Genomic DNA, 20,753 nt, shown 5'->3' with positions numbered 1-20,753 from the left:
AAAAACTTCGGAAAGTCAAAGAATGGATTCAGAGAGCTCTGAAATAAGGGGATGAATAAGGTATTGATCGCTAATGCGCGATGCGGAAAAGGATGTTAATAGCGTCTCCCCGTCATCGCAATAAGTCGAATTACTGTCCTGTTCCTTCTCATGATTCGTTCATCCGCAAAAAGATGCATTATTCACAGCCCGCGTTCTCGCTTGCGTTTAACGCTTAAGTATGCTCGTCCACAGCACAGTAAAATTTCATACATGTGTCTATGACAGGACATGATATGTTAGTGTATCCTACGTCTCTTGATTGCATTTGCTATCACTCCGCATATAAATCTTTACGCTCGCGTATATCCAGATGAATCTTACGATTTATGATATATGTATTAAGTAGGTATATCATGCAAATAATTGTATAATTAATCACCGATTCTAAGAGTAAATCGAATAATCAATTACTGTTAATCTCTTAAATCATAATTAATTAATGTATCTCCTGTCGTCAACGATTTTTTTATTAAGGTTTTCCAACTATTTTAAGGTCAATTTTGTTTCAAATAAATGATTCTTTTTAGTTTTAGTTCTGTAAAGAGATAGTTTAGACAGCAATAGTTTAGAAGTTAAACTTAGCCGACATCAGTTAGAAACAGTCTCTTCTTGGAAAAGAAACTTTTCCAATTTTCATTGATATTGGTGCAAGTAAACTTGGAAATAAAGTCGTCTATGGAAGAAGTTTCCAGTTCTTATTCCATAAATATATAAAATAAACATATGGAAGCATATTTATCTTTCATGAAGCTAACAATTTCTCTCTCATATCTAAATATATGCGAGCAAACGCAAACACATGTTTACACTCGATGCTTCTTCACCAAATGATAAACAATTAAGTACCGTTTCACACAGCCGCTCGCGCTTATATCGATCAAGAAATCAATCCCCTTGCAACGAAGCCAATTGATAATTTACAGCCCTGTAAAAAAATATGCTTCGATCCCGTCACGAATGATTGAATTACAAATTTAGAACATGCTCGGGATCAAGGGTTAACGAATAATACGCGACCTTGAAAAGCGATTCGAAACTTCTCACATTACATCTTGCACAATTAACCCTAGAAGAAACTTTATCCATGACATTATTATTCACCCTTCTGTCCCCTCATTATATACTCTAATCCAGTCTCTATCTTTAGCACCGTAGAATGGTGCCCCGTTAGCGGAAGGGTTCGAAGATTGGAAGTACACCCTTGAATCACGTTAAAATTTAAAAGGATTACGGCTGATTTATTATTATTAATAGGTCATCGTACGATCTCTCAGATCTTTACTGCTTGGATATTCCCTTCTGTTCACTAACGAGACTTTATCATGCACGATGATCGCTCCTTGGTGGATACGATGTATAAGCCGTAAAAGCGGAAGCTCTCTAAAGTCCCCTCGAGCGACGACAGCTTGCTTTGCGTATATAATATCATGACTCGGTAGCCATGGCTCTAAGAAGGATATTGAAGCTTCTTCGTCCTCTTAGCTGTTCTCTTCCTGCTTTCTCTCGTCTTCCTTTCTTCCGCACAGCACACGCACATACACACATATACTCACGTACACTTTCCTTTGGCACGTCAGCTCATATGCTACTCTCTACTCGCTCTCTAACCTATCGTCGCAATAAAAAAATATGAGGAATAAAAATATATCACGTAACAACGCCCCCTCCGTGAGAGGAAGGAAAACTGAAGACGAGACCCTCACGCAGCGGCGAGATACTCGAATCCCTGATGTGGAAGCATCATTTCTTTTCCTATCCCTACCACTAATGCGTTTCAATCATTTTTTGTTGATTCTGCACCTCCTATACGCCCAGTAATTTTTCATTTTAGGACTCTTCCCGAATAACACAGTAAGCAAACGATAATTCGAATTTAGTCTTTTATTTTACTAATTTTTGACCGGAAAAAAGATATTGAAAACAATTTTCGATGAAATAAAATCAAGAATACAGAAAGAGCGTGTCAATATAGAAATAACTCCTAATTGAGAATAATGCAATCTTACGAAGCGTTCCTAATTATTCTCGTCTTTCTCATTAATTGTTCATCATTCTCATTCGAGCTTATTACTTCCCTCCATTGGGCCATAATTATGTATAATTATTTACTGGATGGCCAAAAATATCTGCAGCTAGATCAGTTAGGGATAAAAATGGCCGGTGCATTCAGGATCTCGTCTCTTCATCGATGAATCGGAATTCTAACATTTCCAGGAGTATTTTCAGAAAACGTCTTCATGTTTCTCTGACAGATTTCACGGAAATGTCTCTCGTATTTAATCTTGCTTTTTTGAAGAGCGGCGAGCTCCAGGATCGCGTTTTCGTAACACAATTGCATTGACCTCGCTAGGAAGCTTGGCGTGCAGGAGCCTTCAACCGATCCATGGTAGCCATCAGCTGGGCTGAGGTGGCGTCAGTCTCACTAAAAGCCATGTATACAGCTTCGGTTTCCGCTTGTCAATCAATTCGTACTGCAGATTAGCTAACCCGTCAGTGGAGAATCTTTTTTTGCCTGTCTTCAGGTTCTCGTACCTATCATAAAAAATTAAGCATTCAATTATTACAATCCAGAGGAAAACTCAAAGAAGCTAGTTATTCCGAATAAAAAGTAACGACATTTTTTACTCACCTCTTCGGATTGGCCTTTTCTTTTTTGTGCGCCAACATTTTATAGCGCGCAACATTTGCCGGATATCGCGAAATATGAAGACCATGGGCTTTGATACGATTCGCCATATCGTCATCTTCACCACCCCAGCCCCAGAAGACGTTGCTAAAGCCGTTAACCAGCTGGAAATGTTCGCGTGACATTGCGGACACGCCGCCAAAGAGATCATTGTAGGGTAACCTGAAGACAAAGAAGTATTAAATAAATTTTTTCGCAATTAAAAAAAAGAATAAGCTAGATTCACATGAAAAATGTTGAGAATTACATAATTTACAAGTGATATTTATAAGATTTAATTTATTTTTCCGTTATTTATATTTATATTTCAAAATTATTTCATTATATAGATCTGTTTAGATTTAAAATATGTAACTATGTTTTATAACTTAGAATGTTTGCCTACTTAGAATTGGTTTTTTGTGTAACGAGATCATATTTTTACCTGTACTTGAATTTGTCCACTGCGACTGACATATGTCTAGGCTGTTCGGGACAAGTATACAAATTCCTATCGTCCTCCGGAAGTAGGTCAACATCGTGAAAGATGAAGCAGTCGAAAATTCGTTCCTTTAGAGCCTCTACATAACCGACGTTCATGAGCATTGCTCGATTAAAGGCCTCGGTACCTGAGGACAGAACGACGTATAAATATCACTAATATATTGCTAAAGAGAAATATAAATCTTTTCAAGTAAAAATAGTAAATCAAATTAATTCGATATAATTCGACAACTCTCATTAAAAAGAACTTTAGATTTTCTTCTCTTTAAAACAGTTTCAATTGATTTATATTTCTTAGAATGTTCCAACTATATGAATGTTGTAGTAACAATTGTTTGATTAAAACATTTAAATTTTACCTTGAACGTTTAAATTTTATCTTGATTACTTCATGTGACCACGATATATTTGACATTTTGCAATATATTAATTTTTTTAATTTTCATGAAGCAGGAACTTAATCAACAGGCTGAAATAAATGGAGCTTCTTTAATAAATTGCAGCAAGTCAAAAAGAAGTCTGCGCTTTTGCAAATGAAAATCCGCTAAATCTTTCAAGTACTTCATTGTTAATCAAGTTTCAAATATTTAGCTTGATCCGGGTATGAAATTTTAACTTCCTTACATCTCCTAATTTATGGGCGCCCCTTAATTTATGAATGCTGATTAGAACGACCTACTACAAGCTATCAAAGTTGCTCCGCGCTCTCGACTCGAGGTTGTAGCAAATAATCCAGCTCTCCAGCGTGTTTTAAAGGAACTTTCTTGGTAAAGTTGCTATAACAGACTTGTTTAAAAGCCGAAGGAAGTCTTGATCTCCATCGGAAGGGAGGGGAAGCAGCCACGTACAAATTGCCGCTGGTTTGACAAGAGGAACTGCCGCCTTGCAAGAATTGATGAAAAAGGGAGTTGCAGAAAGCTGGGGATGTTTGCCAAGTCGTCTGGCGCAATTAAAAGTTTCACGTCTTATCCTGTCATCGCGGTTACTCAAATACCATGACGAAAGTGGGCCATACATAGGAAACTTTGGCGAATTTTCCTTGTATTCCTTGTCATCCGCTTAACGTCCTTTTGTCGTTTTCATCTTCTTGGGTTGAGATTCATAGTCAAAAATGTTAGAACAATCTCAGAAGCATAATTAACAAAAAAATGATCTTATTTTTTAATTTATGATTATTATGATTATTTCTCTTTAAACGAAACAAAAATAACAATATAGTAATAATAAAATTTTCTATATAAAAATATATAATTTCTTGATAAAATCACCAGCTAAATAAATTAATATTTTCCATTAGCGTTTAAGCAGCATAAAGAATTCGTAAATTAAATTTATCGAATACGTCACGGAGTACGTCATACATACTTCCTGTAAAGAAAGACGGAAGCGAAAGAGTGCGGAAAATGTGTGAAGCTAAAAGGAATCTAACTGGATCCTATAAATGTTGCCCGCGTCTGATTATTCGAGAATGATTACGAGACCGGCGAACTGGCAGGCTCTTTCTCAAAGAACGAAGAGGAAAAGCAAAGGCTAACGTTCTCAAAGCCGCTGGTTGCATCTTCCATCGATTATTATTGGCTGAATAGACTTCGTGCTCGATCGAATCTCCTGCACTACAGCCAACCGACATGCACGGAAGACACACGCGAAAGATAAAGAGCATTACAAGAAGGACCCCCCTTGGAGGAGCATTGCGCCAAATGCGCGCACGGCAGGATATAAACGATCTTGTTTCTCCCGGTCTCGACGAAAGACGTCTTGGCGGAAGTATATTCCGGGTATTTCAGATATTTCTTTATGCCGTCAACGACGAGTAAAAAGGGATGCGATAAAACAGAACGGCGGGGCCGCGTAGGGACGCGAAACACAGTGAGCGACGATAAAGAGACGCAGGTGCAGCACGACTATGGTGAACAATTTTACGAAAGGGAGAAAAGGGGGAAAGGAAACTCTCATCCCGAGGCGATGTTGACCTAAAAGATGTAAATATTGTGTGATCTAATAGCGTTTCGTTACAGAGCAGTTCTGCGACTATTCTGCGTTATTTGCGACGCGTCGCATTGGTACTGGCATTCCAAAGCGTACTGTACAATTACACTCTTTGACAAATTAAAATTACAAATGAACGAAAGCAAAACGTAATTCTAACCGAGAAAAAGTATAAACGGATGATAATCTAAAATCTCTTAAGCGTTAGTGCCTCAAAAAATGGCTCGTAATTATTTTCAACGAAAAAGAACTGTGTTAATAAAGTAAATTAATTATAAAGGTATAATATCAAGATTTCATTAGCTAATAATATAAATTATGAAATATCAGATAAATTGGTCGTTTTAAAAGAGAAATGTACAAAGACGAAGGAGCGCTCTCAAAAAATAAAGCTAAAAGTCAATAGATTTATCTTATATATATTATATATATTATATATAATATATATTCCTTTTTAAAAACATAAATCAGGTAATAGTTTTTCTCGTAATATAAACGATAGAATCATTTTTTTATTTAATTACGTTTTCTTGATACTTTCGAGTATAAAGTTGGCTTCAGTTAGTCTTTAATAAAATTGTGACTGTATTGAATCGTGTCTCGAGTAATAAAATTCAATTGGTTGGGATTACGTTTTATTTCCATCGATTTACTGTTATTTTATCGTGTAATTACTAATACGTAAAGAGAGATCGCAAAGATATAACGATGGAAAATGATCGATTAAATGTTTATCAATATCTTCCGCCTACGACAGGTTTTTCCTGTGACGCTGGTAAATTAGGACCACGTCTGAATCGATTGTCGTCCCGACGGATAGCACTCCAAACTATAGCGACGAGCTCGGTTCAATTTCCAAATCCCTTTTCATGGAGGAATCCCGCTTATTTATTCATTCGAAAGAATTGCGTCTACAATATCAAGTTATGCGTTGCCACGTTTGTTCAGAAAGCGCAGGAGGACACGCGCCATCATTGTCGCGCCCGTTTATCTGTATCCTCGGTGTATGTCTGTACATACATTTAAATTCCCAGAATATTCGCCGTTGTTCTCGCCGTGTCTCGGCTTTCGTTACTTTCATCGCTGGAAAAGTAATTTCTCTTAATTTTTTGCAACAGCACACCGAAACAACAACTATGTGATATTTCCGTGCACGCGATTATCATTTGAGTTTATGTCTTACAAAAAGGCATTAAAATTATTATAATTTACGAAATAACGAAATAGCATAATTTCATAAAATGAAATTAATTATCGCTTATTACAATCAGTCATGAAAATCGTTTCTAATAGAATACAGTAATTCCACGGAGATGCAATGAAAATTGCATCTTTGCAGCGAAACTTCCTGAATTCAAGATTTTGCTTACATAATGATACCTGACAGTCGTTTCACTGTCTGTCTTTCCTTTCATCATCTCGATCCAACACTACGAGGAAAACTCGATCGCGTTTCTCATGGTATTTATCAAACTTAAAGACGACTAGCCAGCGGATTTCCTTGGTATCGATGACCGGACGGTTGATGTTAATGATTGTATACAGTTACGATAATAAGAGTCTATCCCATGTGGATGCACGCCGGTGCTTCCGACAGTTCTATCCAGCGCGATATTAATGGGCGGATTTCTGTATCGCGAGAGTGCCCGAAGCCGCGGCGGCCAGCGACAGGTGCGACTAATTGTCCGTGAGAGTTGCCCGCCTAGATAATCTTGCCCCTCTTCCGGTAGTAGACATTCACAGAGGAACGTCCGCTGCACTTCTGTTTCACGGAATTAATAATTATTATTAGACGCTAATTGGAATGTGAATGTTATCCGGGCGATGTATATTTAAATCTACTTTTTTATTTAGATCTAACACATTCTCTCTAAAACTTGTAGAATGAATCTCATTCTAGAGTAAAATCTCACTTTTAAAAATTGAAAATTGAGCCACTCTTTTTTAAGATTGGCTCAATTTCACTCTTTAGAGTGAGATTTCACTCTAAAGAATTTAGAGAGCATATTTAGATTTATTTATCCAAAATTACACTCACAAAGGAAGGCTGCCAGGTGTCCCTCATTGATTTTAATGAAACTTGATGGGTTTTTAGAGGAGATAAAAATATTCGATACGTATTTTTTTTTTATCGGCAATCGAATAACGAAAATTTGGCTGATTTCCGAGAGAGTGGAATTTTACCCCTTAAACATATTTGGTTTCTGATAAAAAAAATATATATCGAATATTTTCATCCGCTCTACAAACATGTTTTATTACAATCGAAGAAGAACACTAAAAGCTTTTCCTTGTCAGAAGAAAATGTTGGGTACTTGTGACTATAATTATATAAAATAATAAGTCAGGAGCTCTATTTTTATAGTTGTTATTGTTATAAAAATATATAATTAGGCCCGAAAACAATCATAAATTACATAGTCATTTCGGTGCCAACTATTATATATTTTTTGTATGCAGAACTATAAAAATAATTATTGCTAATATTATAGCAGTAATAATTATAAAATTGGAGCTCTTAATTATAATTATTTTACCATGCAATCACAAATATCAAACACTTTTCTCTCAGTGTAGTATTTAAATAATTTATACAGAGACAATCGGGAAATAGCTGTTGTTTTGTAATAAATGAATGGATGATATATGTTTCACCTAATATTCATTTCAATATATTCATTTGGTATCTAATATCAATCTGTAGATTAAGATTTAATATTATTCAGACAATTTCTAATACAGCTAATACTATTGTACATCGACATTATTATTAATATTACTATAAATTATCTTCCTCTATATTACGAGAAATATGAATGGGTTTATCTGTATATTTTCGTTACCTCTATATTTCAATTTAGTTTTCGAGCAAAAATTCAGTCGTAAAACGAGAAATACGAAATATCAAGAAAATTTGTGAGATTAGCACTCTCGAGATAGGAATTCCTCTCCTCTCTCACATATCTCCGAACTCTTATCCCGTATCGAGAAATTGATTCTGTTCGAGTCAGAGGGAAGTACGCCGTGAATCTAATTTCCTGATCCTCGCGACGCAGTCGATCGACCGGACTTACTGCAAACGAAGTCGCCGATCCTCTCGTAGTCGATTCGATAAATATTCAGCGCAGCACTAATTATGCAAAAGCTAAGTATTCGGTGGCTAACTCTGCTTTAATCCCGAGCATAGTCCTAGGAAACAGAGAGAGACAGAGCGAAAGAGAGAGTACTCGGGATTTGAATTTCAAAACTGCAGCCAAGCGCGACCGTGTCCGAGCCATTTGGAACAATTAAAATTGCGTTAATTTGTAAGTGCACACACATATACACACACACGCACACGCACGCACACATATCGTATCATATTCGTTAGGCATCTGTGTGCGTCTTCAATCTGCGTAAATAATTCCATTAAAAATGTTTCGGAACTATAAAATACACTACAAAGTTCCATTTTCTTCGTGAAATTATTATATGAAAAAAATTAAAAATAAATGTCAACAATACATACTACATTCTAAATTTCTTGCAGTGAAATCTTACTTCAAGAGAGTGAAAATACAACCACCCTTAAAAAAAAGTGAAAATATTTCTCTTCTTGAAAAAGACAATTTTCACTCTTTTTAGAGTAAAAGCCCATTTTTTTGGAGTGAGATTTCACTTTTTTGAAGGGAAAATTCACTCTAAAACGAGTGAAAATTATCACTCTCTTTTTTAAGAAATGAAATATTCTCACTTTTTTTCAAGCGTGGTTATACTTTCACTTTTTTGGAGTGAGATTTCACTGCAAGAAATTTAAGTGTAGATAGACATTTTAATACATACCAGGATTAAAAAATTATATTTTTTATTCTATCAAATGTATTCCATCCAGTATAATGATAATACCAATATATATTAAATGCATCTAATACTTTATTTCATATATTATTTTTACATATTTATATAACTGCACATAAAATTTACTTCGTTTTATCGATTCGTTAGTTGATCCTTTTACGCGCAGGTGCTTCGTCTTGACGAATGACTGGTTAGATTAAGCTCGACTTGACGATAAATGGTCGTGACTTTGCACGTACGTGGATCGTAACGGTATCCACCGCCGCATGGCAGATATGCGGGTTGCGTTCGCGATAATCATGATCCATTCGATTCATTTTTTGTGATTATGCGAATGCACTTTCGAAAGATACCAAGTAGAAACATTAAGAACAGTATAAATCGACGATGTATTTCTGTGTGACATTATCATGGTAAATTTTACTAGCACTTGCCACAAAAATTGGCTAAAATTTAAAAAATTACACTAATAAACTTAAATTCATGTTTATTATTGTAGTACTTTAGCATAATGGTTCATAAATTCTTACACGACGTTCTCAGTAAATTCGAGATAATTTGACTTAAAATACTACATCTGCATTTGCGTGATGTAAACGATATTCTTTCTTGAAAGAAAAAGTGGATAAATAACATTTTATACTCTTTATTATTTTTACTGTTATTTTTTCATTAAATAAACTATTTCGATGTAATTTTAGATAAAAATGTTTTCGAGTTTCTAACAAATGAATTAAATTACTCTCAAATCCTATCAAATCCTTGAATTGATTGCAGAAAAAATATCTACATACAACGGCGAGAATTTTTGAATTTTAACCGAGCTTTTGAATATTTGGGATTGTATGTACCCGCAACTCTTGCTGCATATACAAATATGTAACTATGACTTATGTCGTCGGCTACGGGAATCACGGGGAAAATGTTAGTCCCTCAGGCTTGCAGGATTAGATAGCGCTAAAGCCTGACTTACGCTGGGTCTTCGAGAGTAGCCTGACAGTGAGTAAGAGTTTGGCGCATTTTCTAAGGAATCGCGCGCAGCGCAACGGTGAGAATAAATCGTTGCTGTTTCGCTGTAATTAATCGCACCGGCGCCGGTGAAATATCGTCTTCGTTAAATTATCGCAAGAATTCATTGCTCAGCGATCTGCCGTAAATTAACGTCGTTACGACATAATAGCAATCCGATTGAAATAATTCCACGACGAAGAATCCTTCTTTATTCGCTTCGAGAAGATCGTAGGATAGAGTAATGGCATTGTATTATCCTTATTAAATTATCGCAAGAAAATTCATTCTTCGACGATTTGCAGCAAATTAACGCAAATTGGGTTATAATAGCAATCGATTTCGAATACTTTTGCAGTGACAAATCTTTTCACGACTATTGAATAAAATCTCTTAAATTATCCCAACAATTATTTCTCGATTTGCTGTAAAGAAATAAAGAATAAAGACTTTTAAATATTGCTGTAATAAAAAAAGTCTCATTCAGTTTATTAAAAAAAAAACAAGGAATTAAAATTTATAAGAAAATAAATAATTATTCTGTTAATTTTCTATCTTTCAGTCTATTCGATATTAATCCTTATTTTATGTAAATTGATTGATGTCAACGTATATTTGCCGTAATACGTATCTGCTTCCATAAATATCGATAATGTTCCATTTAGTGCTTTTTGCTACGAAACATGTGACCATGATGAAAAATTATGCAACAACTCTCTCTTTTTTTGTATATTCATTCGCATACCGAGCGGAGAAATGCGAATAAAATCGGATTTAGGATTCCATCAGGAATTCCATACTCGAAACTTTTCAGCGAAAACTATATTAAATTGCACCGACATTTTCGAGAGACGTTTCGAATGTATAATAAAATGGACGAGCATCGGAGATAATATTGCTCAGTTAAACCGATCTGAGATCATTTGAAATAGCAAATGAACATATAGGTATATATGAATTTTAAATACAATATTCGATTCGTGCACACTATATGCGAATGAGAACTTTGAATATTCTTTCTCTAATTTCGATTTAATATCCACAAAGACAATGTTGCTCTTACTCATTAATATTAATGATATCTGACTTTTTATAACTGTTCATTTTTTTAGCTTTCTATCGACATATGTTAGAAACTCGCGAAATACACGATACAGTAAAATCAACTCCAATGCCGAATCGGATATTATCTAGCGACAAATTTGTTCACATTGTTACGAAACTTCCTTCGCATGTAGTTTCATTGTGCATCATACACACCGGAAGTGTACAGAAGCACTCCGTGGAATAACAAGAGAATTAATCACAGTCATATTTTGACGTCTCGCATACGCGGTAAGTAAACAAACTTAGTCGAGCAATTTTAATGAAGATAAATTGTGAACTTGCTCGCAGCCTTTCGATAGCCAAGATAAATCGCATTTTCTTAAGCGATTCAATAGAATGATAGATCCTGCATGGAGAGAATTATCTTTTAAAATTTACTCTGAAAATATGGTAATTGTGATACAATACAATATTTTAAAGATTTTTACTATGCACTTCAGTAAAATTAATCAAACTTATTTTTCACTTTATTATATTTTTATTAATGAATGAGAGAGATTTACATTAAAATTTTTCGAAATGCAGCTCACGATTATCATATTTTCAGGGTAAATTCTAAGAAAAAATTTTTTCCGTGTGCATCCCGACTGAAGATATTATCTCTAAGATAAGTAAGATAATTTTCTTAACATTTTTTTTATTCTAGTCGAAAATAACTCTCTGATAAGCAATAAATTGTTTAGAATCAAGTAATTCAAAAGATTTTATGTATGTTTTCAAAAATTATTTGAAATATATTAAAAACTTATAATTTATCAAATCTTCTATGCTACTCAAAATAATTTTAAATATATTCTCCCTGTATTAATTATTACTGTATGCTTGGTTTTACATTTATAATTACATGTAATTATAATTAAAGAAAGAAGAATTTTGAAATCTTGATATAAAGATTTGCCATCAAGATGGCATATATTCATAATCTTTTCTATCTTTTATTTCTTTTTCGTGCTACCGCGATCTGTATCAACCTCACTCAGAGCATATCATAAAAGCAGCCCATAATATAATTCATAACTTGGTGATAAAGATTTAAGGAATACCTTTACGATGTAAAACCGACGATGTCAAGGCGCAGGCCGACTGAGAGAGGACTCTTTTGCGAAAATGTATTTTCGAGCAGTGCCATCATTAAATAAATTAACAGAAATATAATAAATGATTTTATTAAGACCGCACTGTAAATACGCAACAAGTAAGAATATTAAAGCCTATGACGGTCAAAGCTAGATCTTTAATGCTTAAATAATTCAATGTGAATTATATATATATATACTATATATGTACATGCATTATTCACAGTTTTTTCAGCACATTGACATCCTTCTAATATGATACCGGATTGAACATCAAAATTATTAAAATTTGCTTGTTAATTCAATTTAATTCGTGATATTATTCCAATAGTTTTAATTGCGTCTACAAGTTCGGAAAATCAATTCGGCGCGCAGTTCGAATGACTATAAATATGGTGTCTATATATATATATATATACAGCATGTACATATACAGTATATATAATATATAATTCACATTGAATTATTTAAGCATTAAAGATCTAGCTTCGATCGTCATAGACTTTAATTCTTTTATTTTTTATAACAGAAATATACTGCATCCAAGCGAGAGTTATAAATTTTGAGAGTTTTTAAAAATTTTATTAAAATATAATCAGTGCCGTGTCGGTAAAATTATTTCGTGTCGTTTCCCTTGAGAGTCCACGCGTTGTTACGGTCGACCGATTACTCGAGTTGTAGAATCGGTGAAAGAGCGAGAGATATGAAGGACGTACACAAATTTAATTAAAAATTAAGTCTAAGAGCTTACAGGGTACGACAGAAACTTTGTAACAGCCTCTTCCGTTCGAACGTCCCAACTCTTGTTCTACTGGCATTTTCCTCTGGATAGGAGGATCTCCACTCGAGGAGACAAGCAGGAAAATACGCGAGCAAGAGAAACGTCCGCTAGACGGCAATAAATCGTAGCGAAGTATCGGCTTACACGCACCAACGAGGAGGAGAGGTCCGGAGAAGATCGTACGTTTATATTCGCTCTACGGAAACAAACCGTATGCTCCGGAGGATGTTATCGAAACACCGGAATGCACGTGTCAGTCGCGTATATTTGGGATGCTCAGGGTGAATAAGAATTTACGATTTCGATACGCTGAAATATCGTTCAAGCAGCGATTTGAAATTGATCCTTTTTTTTTTCAGTGAACGTTATGTCGAAAGATTACATCAAAGAACGTATAACTTATCAATTTCGGTAATATTCATCGTACGTATTTAACTCTTAAACACCACACTAAGGAACACACTGGTGCATATTTAACCCGGTTCGGTTGCTTATAACTTTCATAAAAATAAATGTCTTGTAAATATTTTTTTAATTAAAATGCCAGATATCTTTTTTAAGAAATATAATGGTACTAAGCAAATGTATATATATTTTTATTGATAAAAAAGTTATAAGCAATGGAAACCACATTGAAAAAAACATTGAAAAAAAATCGGAACCTCATATCAAAAAGGAGTGTAAAGAATTTGATTAATCATCAATAAAGAACAGAATGTATTGATGTCTTATCTGTTAAAATCAGTTCTGACCGCAAAAGGATCAAAATGTTTTCGAAAACTTTCGCAACAAGCACACTAAAAACTACGGTTACGCTGAAACTTGTCGTGCACAAAAACGCCTCTGTGAGAGACGAAGAAATGGATGTGCAACCAGTCAATGGCTGTGACGCTCACGAGTTTCACTCACCTTCCTGTTCAACCACGAAAATCTGATAGTCGATCTGCTGACGCAGTAGGACTGGATGCAGATTGTAGAGGAGAGTCTGCAGATGCTGCGGTCGATCGCGAAATGGAATGATTATTGCGACGCGATGCCTAGCGACGCAGTCTGCGGGCCGACCTATGCCGCCTGCTTTCACCTCCAAGAGTGACTTTTCCATCTCGGACAATGATGGTGGTGATTTACTGACGATCACCGGTCCAACTGGAAACAGAAGAGATAGAGGATTAAAGAGATAGGGGATTGAAGAAGAGCGAAAAGCGCGAAAAGAAAAAGTATACATACTTTAATAATAATGACATTAGACTGCATGTGATCACGAAACTAAGTGATATAAGATCTTATCGGTTTGAGCTTGATCTTAATGTAAATGATATTTTGAATTTATGTACATATCCAGTTCTATAATTATTGCGAGAAATACCAAGCCTCAGTAGTCGAGAATTAGTAGATAATTGCCACGGAACGTAGGAAGGTTCGAATTCTGGCTGAGGTAATATTTTTCGCAATAAATTATTTAGTTTTTTAAAATGCTTATTAACATCAATATCATTGATGCTAATAAACATATTAAATTGCTCAATTTATGATATTATATCCCAGTTTCAGTTTAGGATTGTATTTTAAGATCAAAAATTATTTCGGCGCGAAATTTGCAGAGTTGGATATTTATCTATACATATTTCACTTTTATTTGACGAATTCAATCTATAATATCCGTTACCTTTGCAATAAAAATGAAATGTTATAATTTCTAATATGCATATATAGGAATATATGTGAATATATTGAACGATTGCAAATCTATATCTACATTTTTAATATTTGCATATTAATCTGTTTACCTCTATAACTCATTTCCGAGTTCAAGCGCAGTAAATTGAAATCGTAAAACAGAGCTTCTCAGAACGATTTCACGATACATAAGTTTTAATTTTGTATAAAAACTCTCTCGATTGGTTAAAGATTAATATCTCTGTCAATTTTTTCACTTACCCAAATTCGGTGGGATGAGGGGACACCGTGGGATCGTCGCGTTACTGGTCGCGTTCGCCACCGGAAGCTCTCGTGTGATTCCACTGCCAACCAGATTTCTGATCGGCACCGGCTCGGATTTGGATGAATTCGAGAGGCCCTTGGCCAGTATTGAGAGTATCGTCGTCGAAGATACATTGCCACCCGCGGCTAAACTTGGTACAACGGTTGCTTGACCATATATGATCAAGCCACGCGGGTGGGTTCTATACGAGCGATCCGCGTATCTATAATACAAAAAAAATATAAGAAATATGAGAATGTATATAAATACATTAAAAATTAGGTTTAAAAAATTTATGCAACAAAAATTAAGTATTTGATCTGATAAATAATGGCACTTCGCACGAAAGTGGCTGATTATCGATGCATTTTTATAAGTATGGTGATAAGTATGATGATATGACTCATATCACAGGTTTATTTTCTTTCGGGCGCCTTTTGCGTCACGTATAATCTGATATTAAATGTAAATCTATAATTAATGTTAATTTGGGATCGATCTACATCAACGATTTCAAAGTTAATGTTGAGTCCGTGAGTAGGTATATATCGCTTCCTGCGTAACACGTATGCATCCGAGAGCCAATTATTATCTATTGATTGCACATCGTGGTAGCTACACACGCTATTACAAGGCTGACTGTGCAACGCCTCTGTAATTCAGAGAGAGCGATGTCCAGCGATTACAGGATCGATCGACTGTCTAATCGCGACAGAAATTCGTGCTTCGAGGAACAGAACTTCCAACTCAATCGAGTACAGTATATTATTTACATTCAAACTGTTTCCAAAACAAATTACATCGATTTCCAAAGAGACTGTAAAATACACGGATACTTTTTAGAACTTCGAAAAGAATTTCCTTTTGAAAACAATCCTTTAGTTACTTCTAATTTTATTATTTATAAAAACAATAAATAATAAAGTATATTTCATTAATTTATACAAAAATAATAATGTGTAATAAATTAATTTTGATGTATAATGTAAGAGAAAAAATTCACATGATTTTTCACTGTTGAAGTTATAATTGAATACTGCTACAATAAAAAAGCAGTAAAAAAAAAAACTTCAATTTAAACTATATTAACTATAACGTATTTTACTTTATTAAATTTTTCTGAAAATTAAAATAGTTTTATTTTAAATATAAAAAACAAATATTTACTTATTAACAAAGGCTAATTGGAAAGTACATGATTCATGATTACAAAATTTTTTACGACCTAACCCCACCGCGCAAAATATGAATTAAATCTTTAACTAAAATAAAATAGGAATTTATAAAGATAAAAAGATATTTGTTTAGTTAAAAATACCCGGTAAAATATCTGTAAACGCAGTTAAGGTGATCTGACAAAGCCAGAATTCAATAAAGTTAATGCCATTAAAGCTGTATTAAATCGTGGAAAGTCAGAAAGACGACGATACATCCTGTGTAATGACTCGCTCGGCTAGAATCTCTGAGAATTAAACCGGATGCCGACCTATCCGGCAGCGTTTCCTTCGCTCATCTCGTAAAAATTTCCCGACCTCTCTACCTCGATGTAGAGACTTCTCAGGAAATTTGATGCGACGGCACGGCCTCGAACTTTAAAAGCGATTTTCTCATGCCGCGAGCGTTTACTGCAGCTTTGCATCAGTTTTTTCTTTAATTATGTGTCTTCTAACATAATTGCGACAGCAATTTGTTTGAATTCCACATAAATATTCGAGCTTTTGATTCTTAAAAGAATAAAATTTGAAATTTAGCGTTCTTATAAAATTTAGTTACAAAATTATAAATTGAAAAAGAGAGCTACTCGAAAGTATAGAAATTTAAAATTCTGAAGATAAATTTTTCTAATAATTTTATGCTTGAAGAAAATCGATATTGCTGTGTAATCGTAATTTCATTATATTTGAAGAAATAAAACTATGTTAATTCTATTTAAGATATAGTATTAGTTACAAAAATAATAAATAATATTCAAATTATGATACATTATTTTTTCCAATTTATTATTCCGAAGAAGATTTTTCATTATACTTATAGTTTATTATCACGTTTTGAGAAGGCAGACAATTTTTTTCAACAAATTACCTCAATTCTTTTACGACAAACCTTAAAATCGAAAATCGAATGAGTTCCTCGACATGAAACATGTTAAGTTTCCCGGACCCATTACCGCTTTTGCGTTCTAATTCACTTAAAGTTTACGACAGACCGAAGGACGCGACAAGAAATTACGACGGACTTGATCCACGCAAGGCGACCTCTCCTCTCGGTTGGCTCCTGATGCGCTTCGCTCATTCCTCTCTCGTCTCGCAACGAGAGCGTCAGCGAATTTCCCGAGTTTACGAGCCAGTCCGCTTGCAGTTGCAATTTCCGGGACTGCCGCCGGCCACCGCTGCGACTGCAATCCGCAATCTAACGTCCTTCCCTTCCTCTTTCAAGCACATGCAACGGATAGGTCGCTACGTGCAAAATCATGAGGCAAACACGCTGACGGTATTCCTAGTGTCTGTGACAAAGGCCCGCGATAAGCTAAATAGGGAATCAAGCGCGCGGCACCGTGAGTTTTAATATATTAAAGCTCGGGATACCATTTACCGCAGCTTCATATATGCCGTCATGGGCATGAAAGGAAACTACGCGAAGTTAAATTTTATTTTCGCAGTAAACTCTGAATGCATTTGAAAATTTACAAATGTCGGAATTTTCAGAAGGTATAAGAAAACTAATTAATAAAAGGTAAAAGATATATTACGCATGATGTAAAAGATATATTAAACGTGTGTGTGTGTGTGTGTGTGTGTGTGTGTGTGTGTGGAATAAATATAATAATATATACATTATTAAATTGTAAATATAATAAAACAGAATAGAAATAAAAACAGAATAACGTGATATGCAATTATATCGCCATGAATGTAATTGTTCATTATAATTAATATGAATAAAATTATTCATTTTGCTTTTATTGCGATTGATTTTAAAGTCATATCCACAAAAGGGAAAAATTAGATCATAAAATATCGCACATTGACATTTTCATTTATGTGATAATAGTCTAGTCAATCGTAACTGATCAATGGCCTGGTAAACGATGATCGTCTCCGTCGTCACGCTGTTTGCTTCGCATCACTTATTTTCATTATTTTCGCCACGGCGTAACTTCAGTGTTGAGCGAGCAAAGTTTAGACTGCGGTTCGCTTACGGAACGATTACATGAAAACCGACGAAGTTTGCAGGCCGCAATGTAGATCGGTTCTCACGAGAAGGTATCTCGCGATAAGGGCCAATGCGAAAGTTGTGGCAGGTGTGTGTACAGGTGGATTCTATTTACATGCCACGTTTTCTCGACGTTACGCCAACGGCGAGCCTGTTTACGAAGATTTTTGAAGCCGAGATAGAATCACCTCGGCAATCTCGCGTGACGAGAAAATTTACAATCTAATAGAACTTGCAAAACAGAACAGACTGCAACAAAGTCAACGAATAATTCAGAGAGAATATTAATCGAAGCTTTAAGTATATAGAGCAAACATTGAACAAGTAATAATAAGTATATTGGTTATGTTAAGTACAATTATAAAAACAGAATTTATCATATTAGAATTTTTAGAAAGAAAAAAAAAGATTAAAATCTCTCTTCCGTTAATAAAGACATTATCTTCGAAATAACAATCATAAAAGATCATATATATCACAATGAAGAAATTTGATGAAGAAATATGTCATCTTTTACAAAGAAGCCATTTTCATCAACGTTAAACGTACAAGTTCTCGTCCGATCATTTAAGTTGAGCAATGTAGACACGGTTAGAACTTAAATGATGACTGTTTGGGAACATCGTGTACTGTTGGCATTTTTCTGGAACTCAATTATTTCATATAACTTTAAATTTATTTATTTTATATCGTACTTAATCCTCTTAATTATAAGCAATTAATTATGTTATAAATTCCAGACCAATAGCGAGTCCGTAACTTAGATATACCTCTATCCCAACTGCGAAATAGTTTCGATGCCTCGTAATATTTCGGGAAGGTAGAGAACGCCGGTGGTATTGAGCGTCATCTCGAATTTAATTAAATCCGCTTCGTACCGCCTTGCACATCCATTTGGATCGGATGGGTGAAGCAAACATCTAGAGAATCAGCTAAGAGCGACTAACGATTCAGTTGATTGCGAGACTTAAGAGAATTCGATGACGCTTGTGACGACGATGAAACTAGCGTCGACGACAAACAATACCGACGATCAAACAAACGAGCGGCTTAAACCGCATGTTAGAATTCGAAATGCGTTTCCTTATATGCTATCGAGGATTAATTTGTCCCTAAAATGTAATGAGTATGTTATGAGAGGTGTGTATAAGTACCAATTCAATTCGCAGTTCAAATAAATATAACAAATTTAAAAGTTTAAATATATTAATACATTAAATAATAAACACTATTAAAACATTAAATAATATTAGAACATCTAGAATAATGCATTAGCAACTGTGATTATGATAGATAGATGGATTAGATCAACTTTGATTTATTAATGTAATTTATTAAGCTTTGATAATTAATGTAGATAAACTGTGATTTTTTTAATTCAGCAATGAGCAAATTATTTTTTTTTAAAAGCATATGCTAATTATATTCAACTGTTGTGAGCAAGCTTTCATGAATCATGAGATAAAAAATTAAAACATCCTTACTTATAATACGTTATAAATAAAAAAATATAAAGACTAAATCATTAAATATAATTATAAGCAATAATTTAGCAATATTATAATGTTATATGTTATATAATATTATGAGCAATAATTATTATAAGCAATATTATAATGTTCATTAATATTCCTTTGTGAATATTAAAGAACATTATAATTGAAAAAAACTGAAAAAAACGATTACTGTAATTATTTATAAATACTGATAAAATTCAACATAAAAAATACAATTAAGACTAAGCTGATACGTTGTATCTTCTTTATGCGTGTGCAGTTGTAAGGAAGTACCGATTCGCGGGAATTCGGTGGAATTCTCGCCACGTTCGGAACGGCATAAATCTGACGCGACTCGTCCCGGCCATCGATACAGGATCGGCCGCGTGCACCACCTGGCACAGAAATACTTTGCCGGCTATGCAGCATCCGGATTCGGAATTCACAGAAATCTTTCCCCTCGCTGTAGAGAAGCACGGAAGATATCTTCGCAATGAGCGGGCACGCTGAAAACGGCACGGCAAGCTTAGCGAGAGTCACCGATACGTAAAGATATATTTCTCGATATACGTGATAGGAATTTTTAAAAGCGACATACGACCGACACGACTAGTTATCATCACAAAATCGTAAAAAAACCGCGGATATTTCCCAAAGATTTAACGTTTTCATCTAAGGATGAACAGAAAACATACTCTCTAAAAGTAAATTAGTGTATTATTACTGATTACATCAGTTATATGTGTTATAGCACTGAAGTCATTAGCGAATATTTATTGTTTTTCAGTGTATTATTACTATAAAAAACAGTAAATATTTGCTAATATTACACTTATAAATGTAACACTGAAGTCAGTGATAATATATTGATTCACTTTTAGAGAGTACGTGAATATAAAAAATAAAGCTTATATTAAATATGTCGTTATACATTCAGCGATAAAGTATAATTTTAATTAAAATGTGTGAGAATAATTTATTTCAATATTTTAATAATTATCGTAAAATTAAATTCATTCATTCATATATAATTATTATCATTCATTCATATATA

The 20,753-nt window shown here is 34.3% G+C and overlaps 1 protein-coding gene across 2 annotated transcripts in view; it reads right to left on the bottom strand.

Annotated features, from left to right (window-relative positions):
* The window catches only part of LOC108732058 (beta-1,4-N-acetylgalactosaminyltransferase bre-4), a 125,004-nt gene continuing 104,251 nt past the window's right edge, over positions 1-20,753 (bottom strand). For both annotated transcript variants that reach the window (XM_018462682.1, XM_018462681.1), the window contains exons 5-9: positions 14,948-15,213; positions 13,919-14,155; positions 3,153-3,336; positions 2,672-2,890; positions 1-2,574 (exon numbers count right to left, since the gene is read on the bottom strand). In XM_018462682.1, the coding sequence (XP_018318184.1) occupies positions 2,436-2,574; positions 2,672-2,890; positions 3,153-3,336; positions 13,919-14,155; positions 14,948-15,213 (1,045 nt within the window). In that variant the 3' untranslated portion in view covers positions 1-2,435. The remainder of the gene's footprint in view (positions 2,575-2,671; positions 2,891-3,152; positions 3,337-13,918; positions 14,156-14,947; positions 15,214-20,753) is intronic.

This window comes from Mycetomoellerius zeteki, unplaced genomic scaffold (assembly GCF_001594055.1).
Source record: "Mycetomoellerius zeteki isolate Tzet28-1 unplaced genomic scaffold, Tzet1.0 scaffold145, whole genome shotgun sequence".
Taxonomy (NCBI): domain Eukaryota; kingdom Metazoa; phylum Arthropoda; class Insecta; order Hymenoptera; family Formicidae; genus Mycetomoellerius; species Mycetomoellerius zeteki.
Note: the sequence above shows the minus strand (reverse complement) of the source record. Positions and strands in the feature narration are given on the sequence as shown.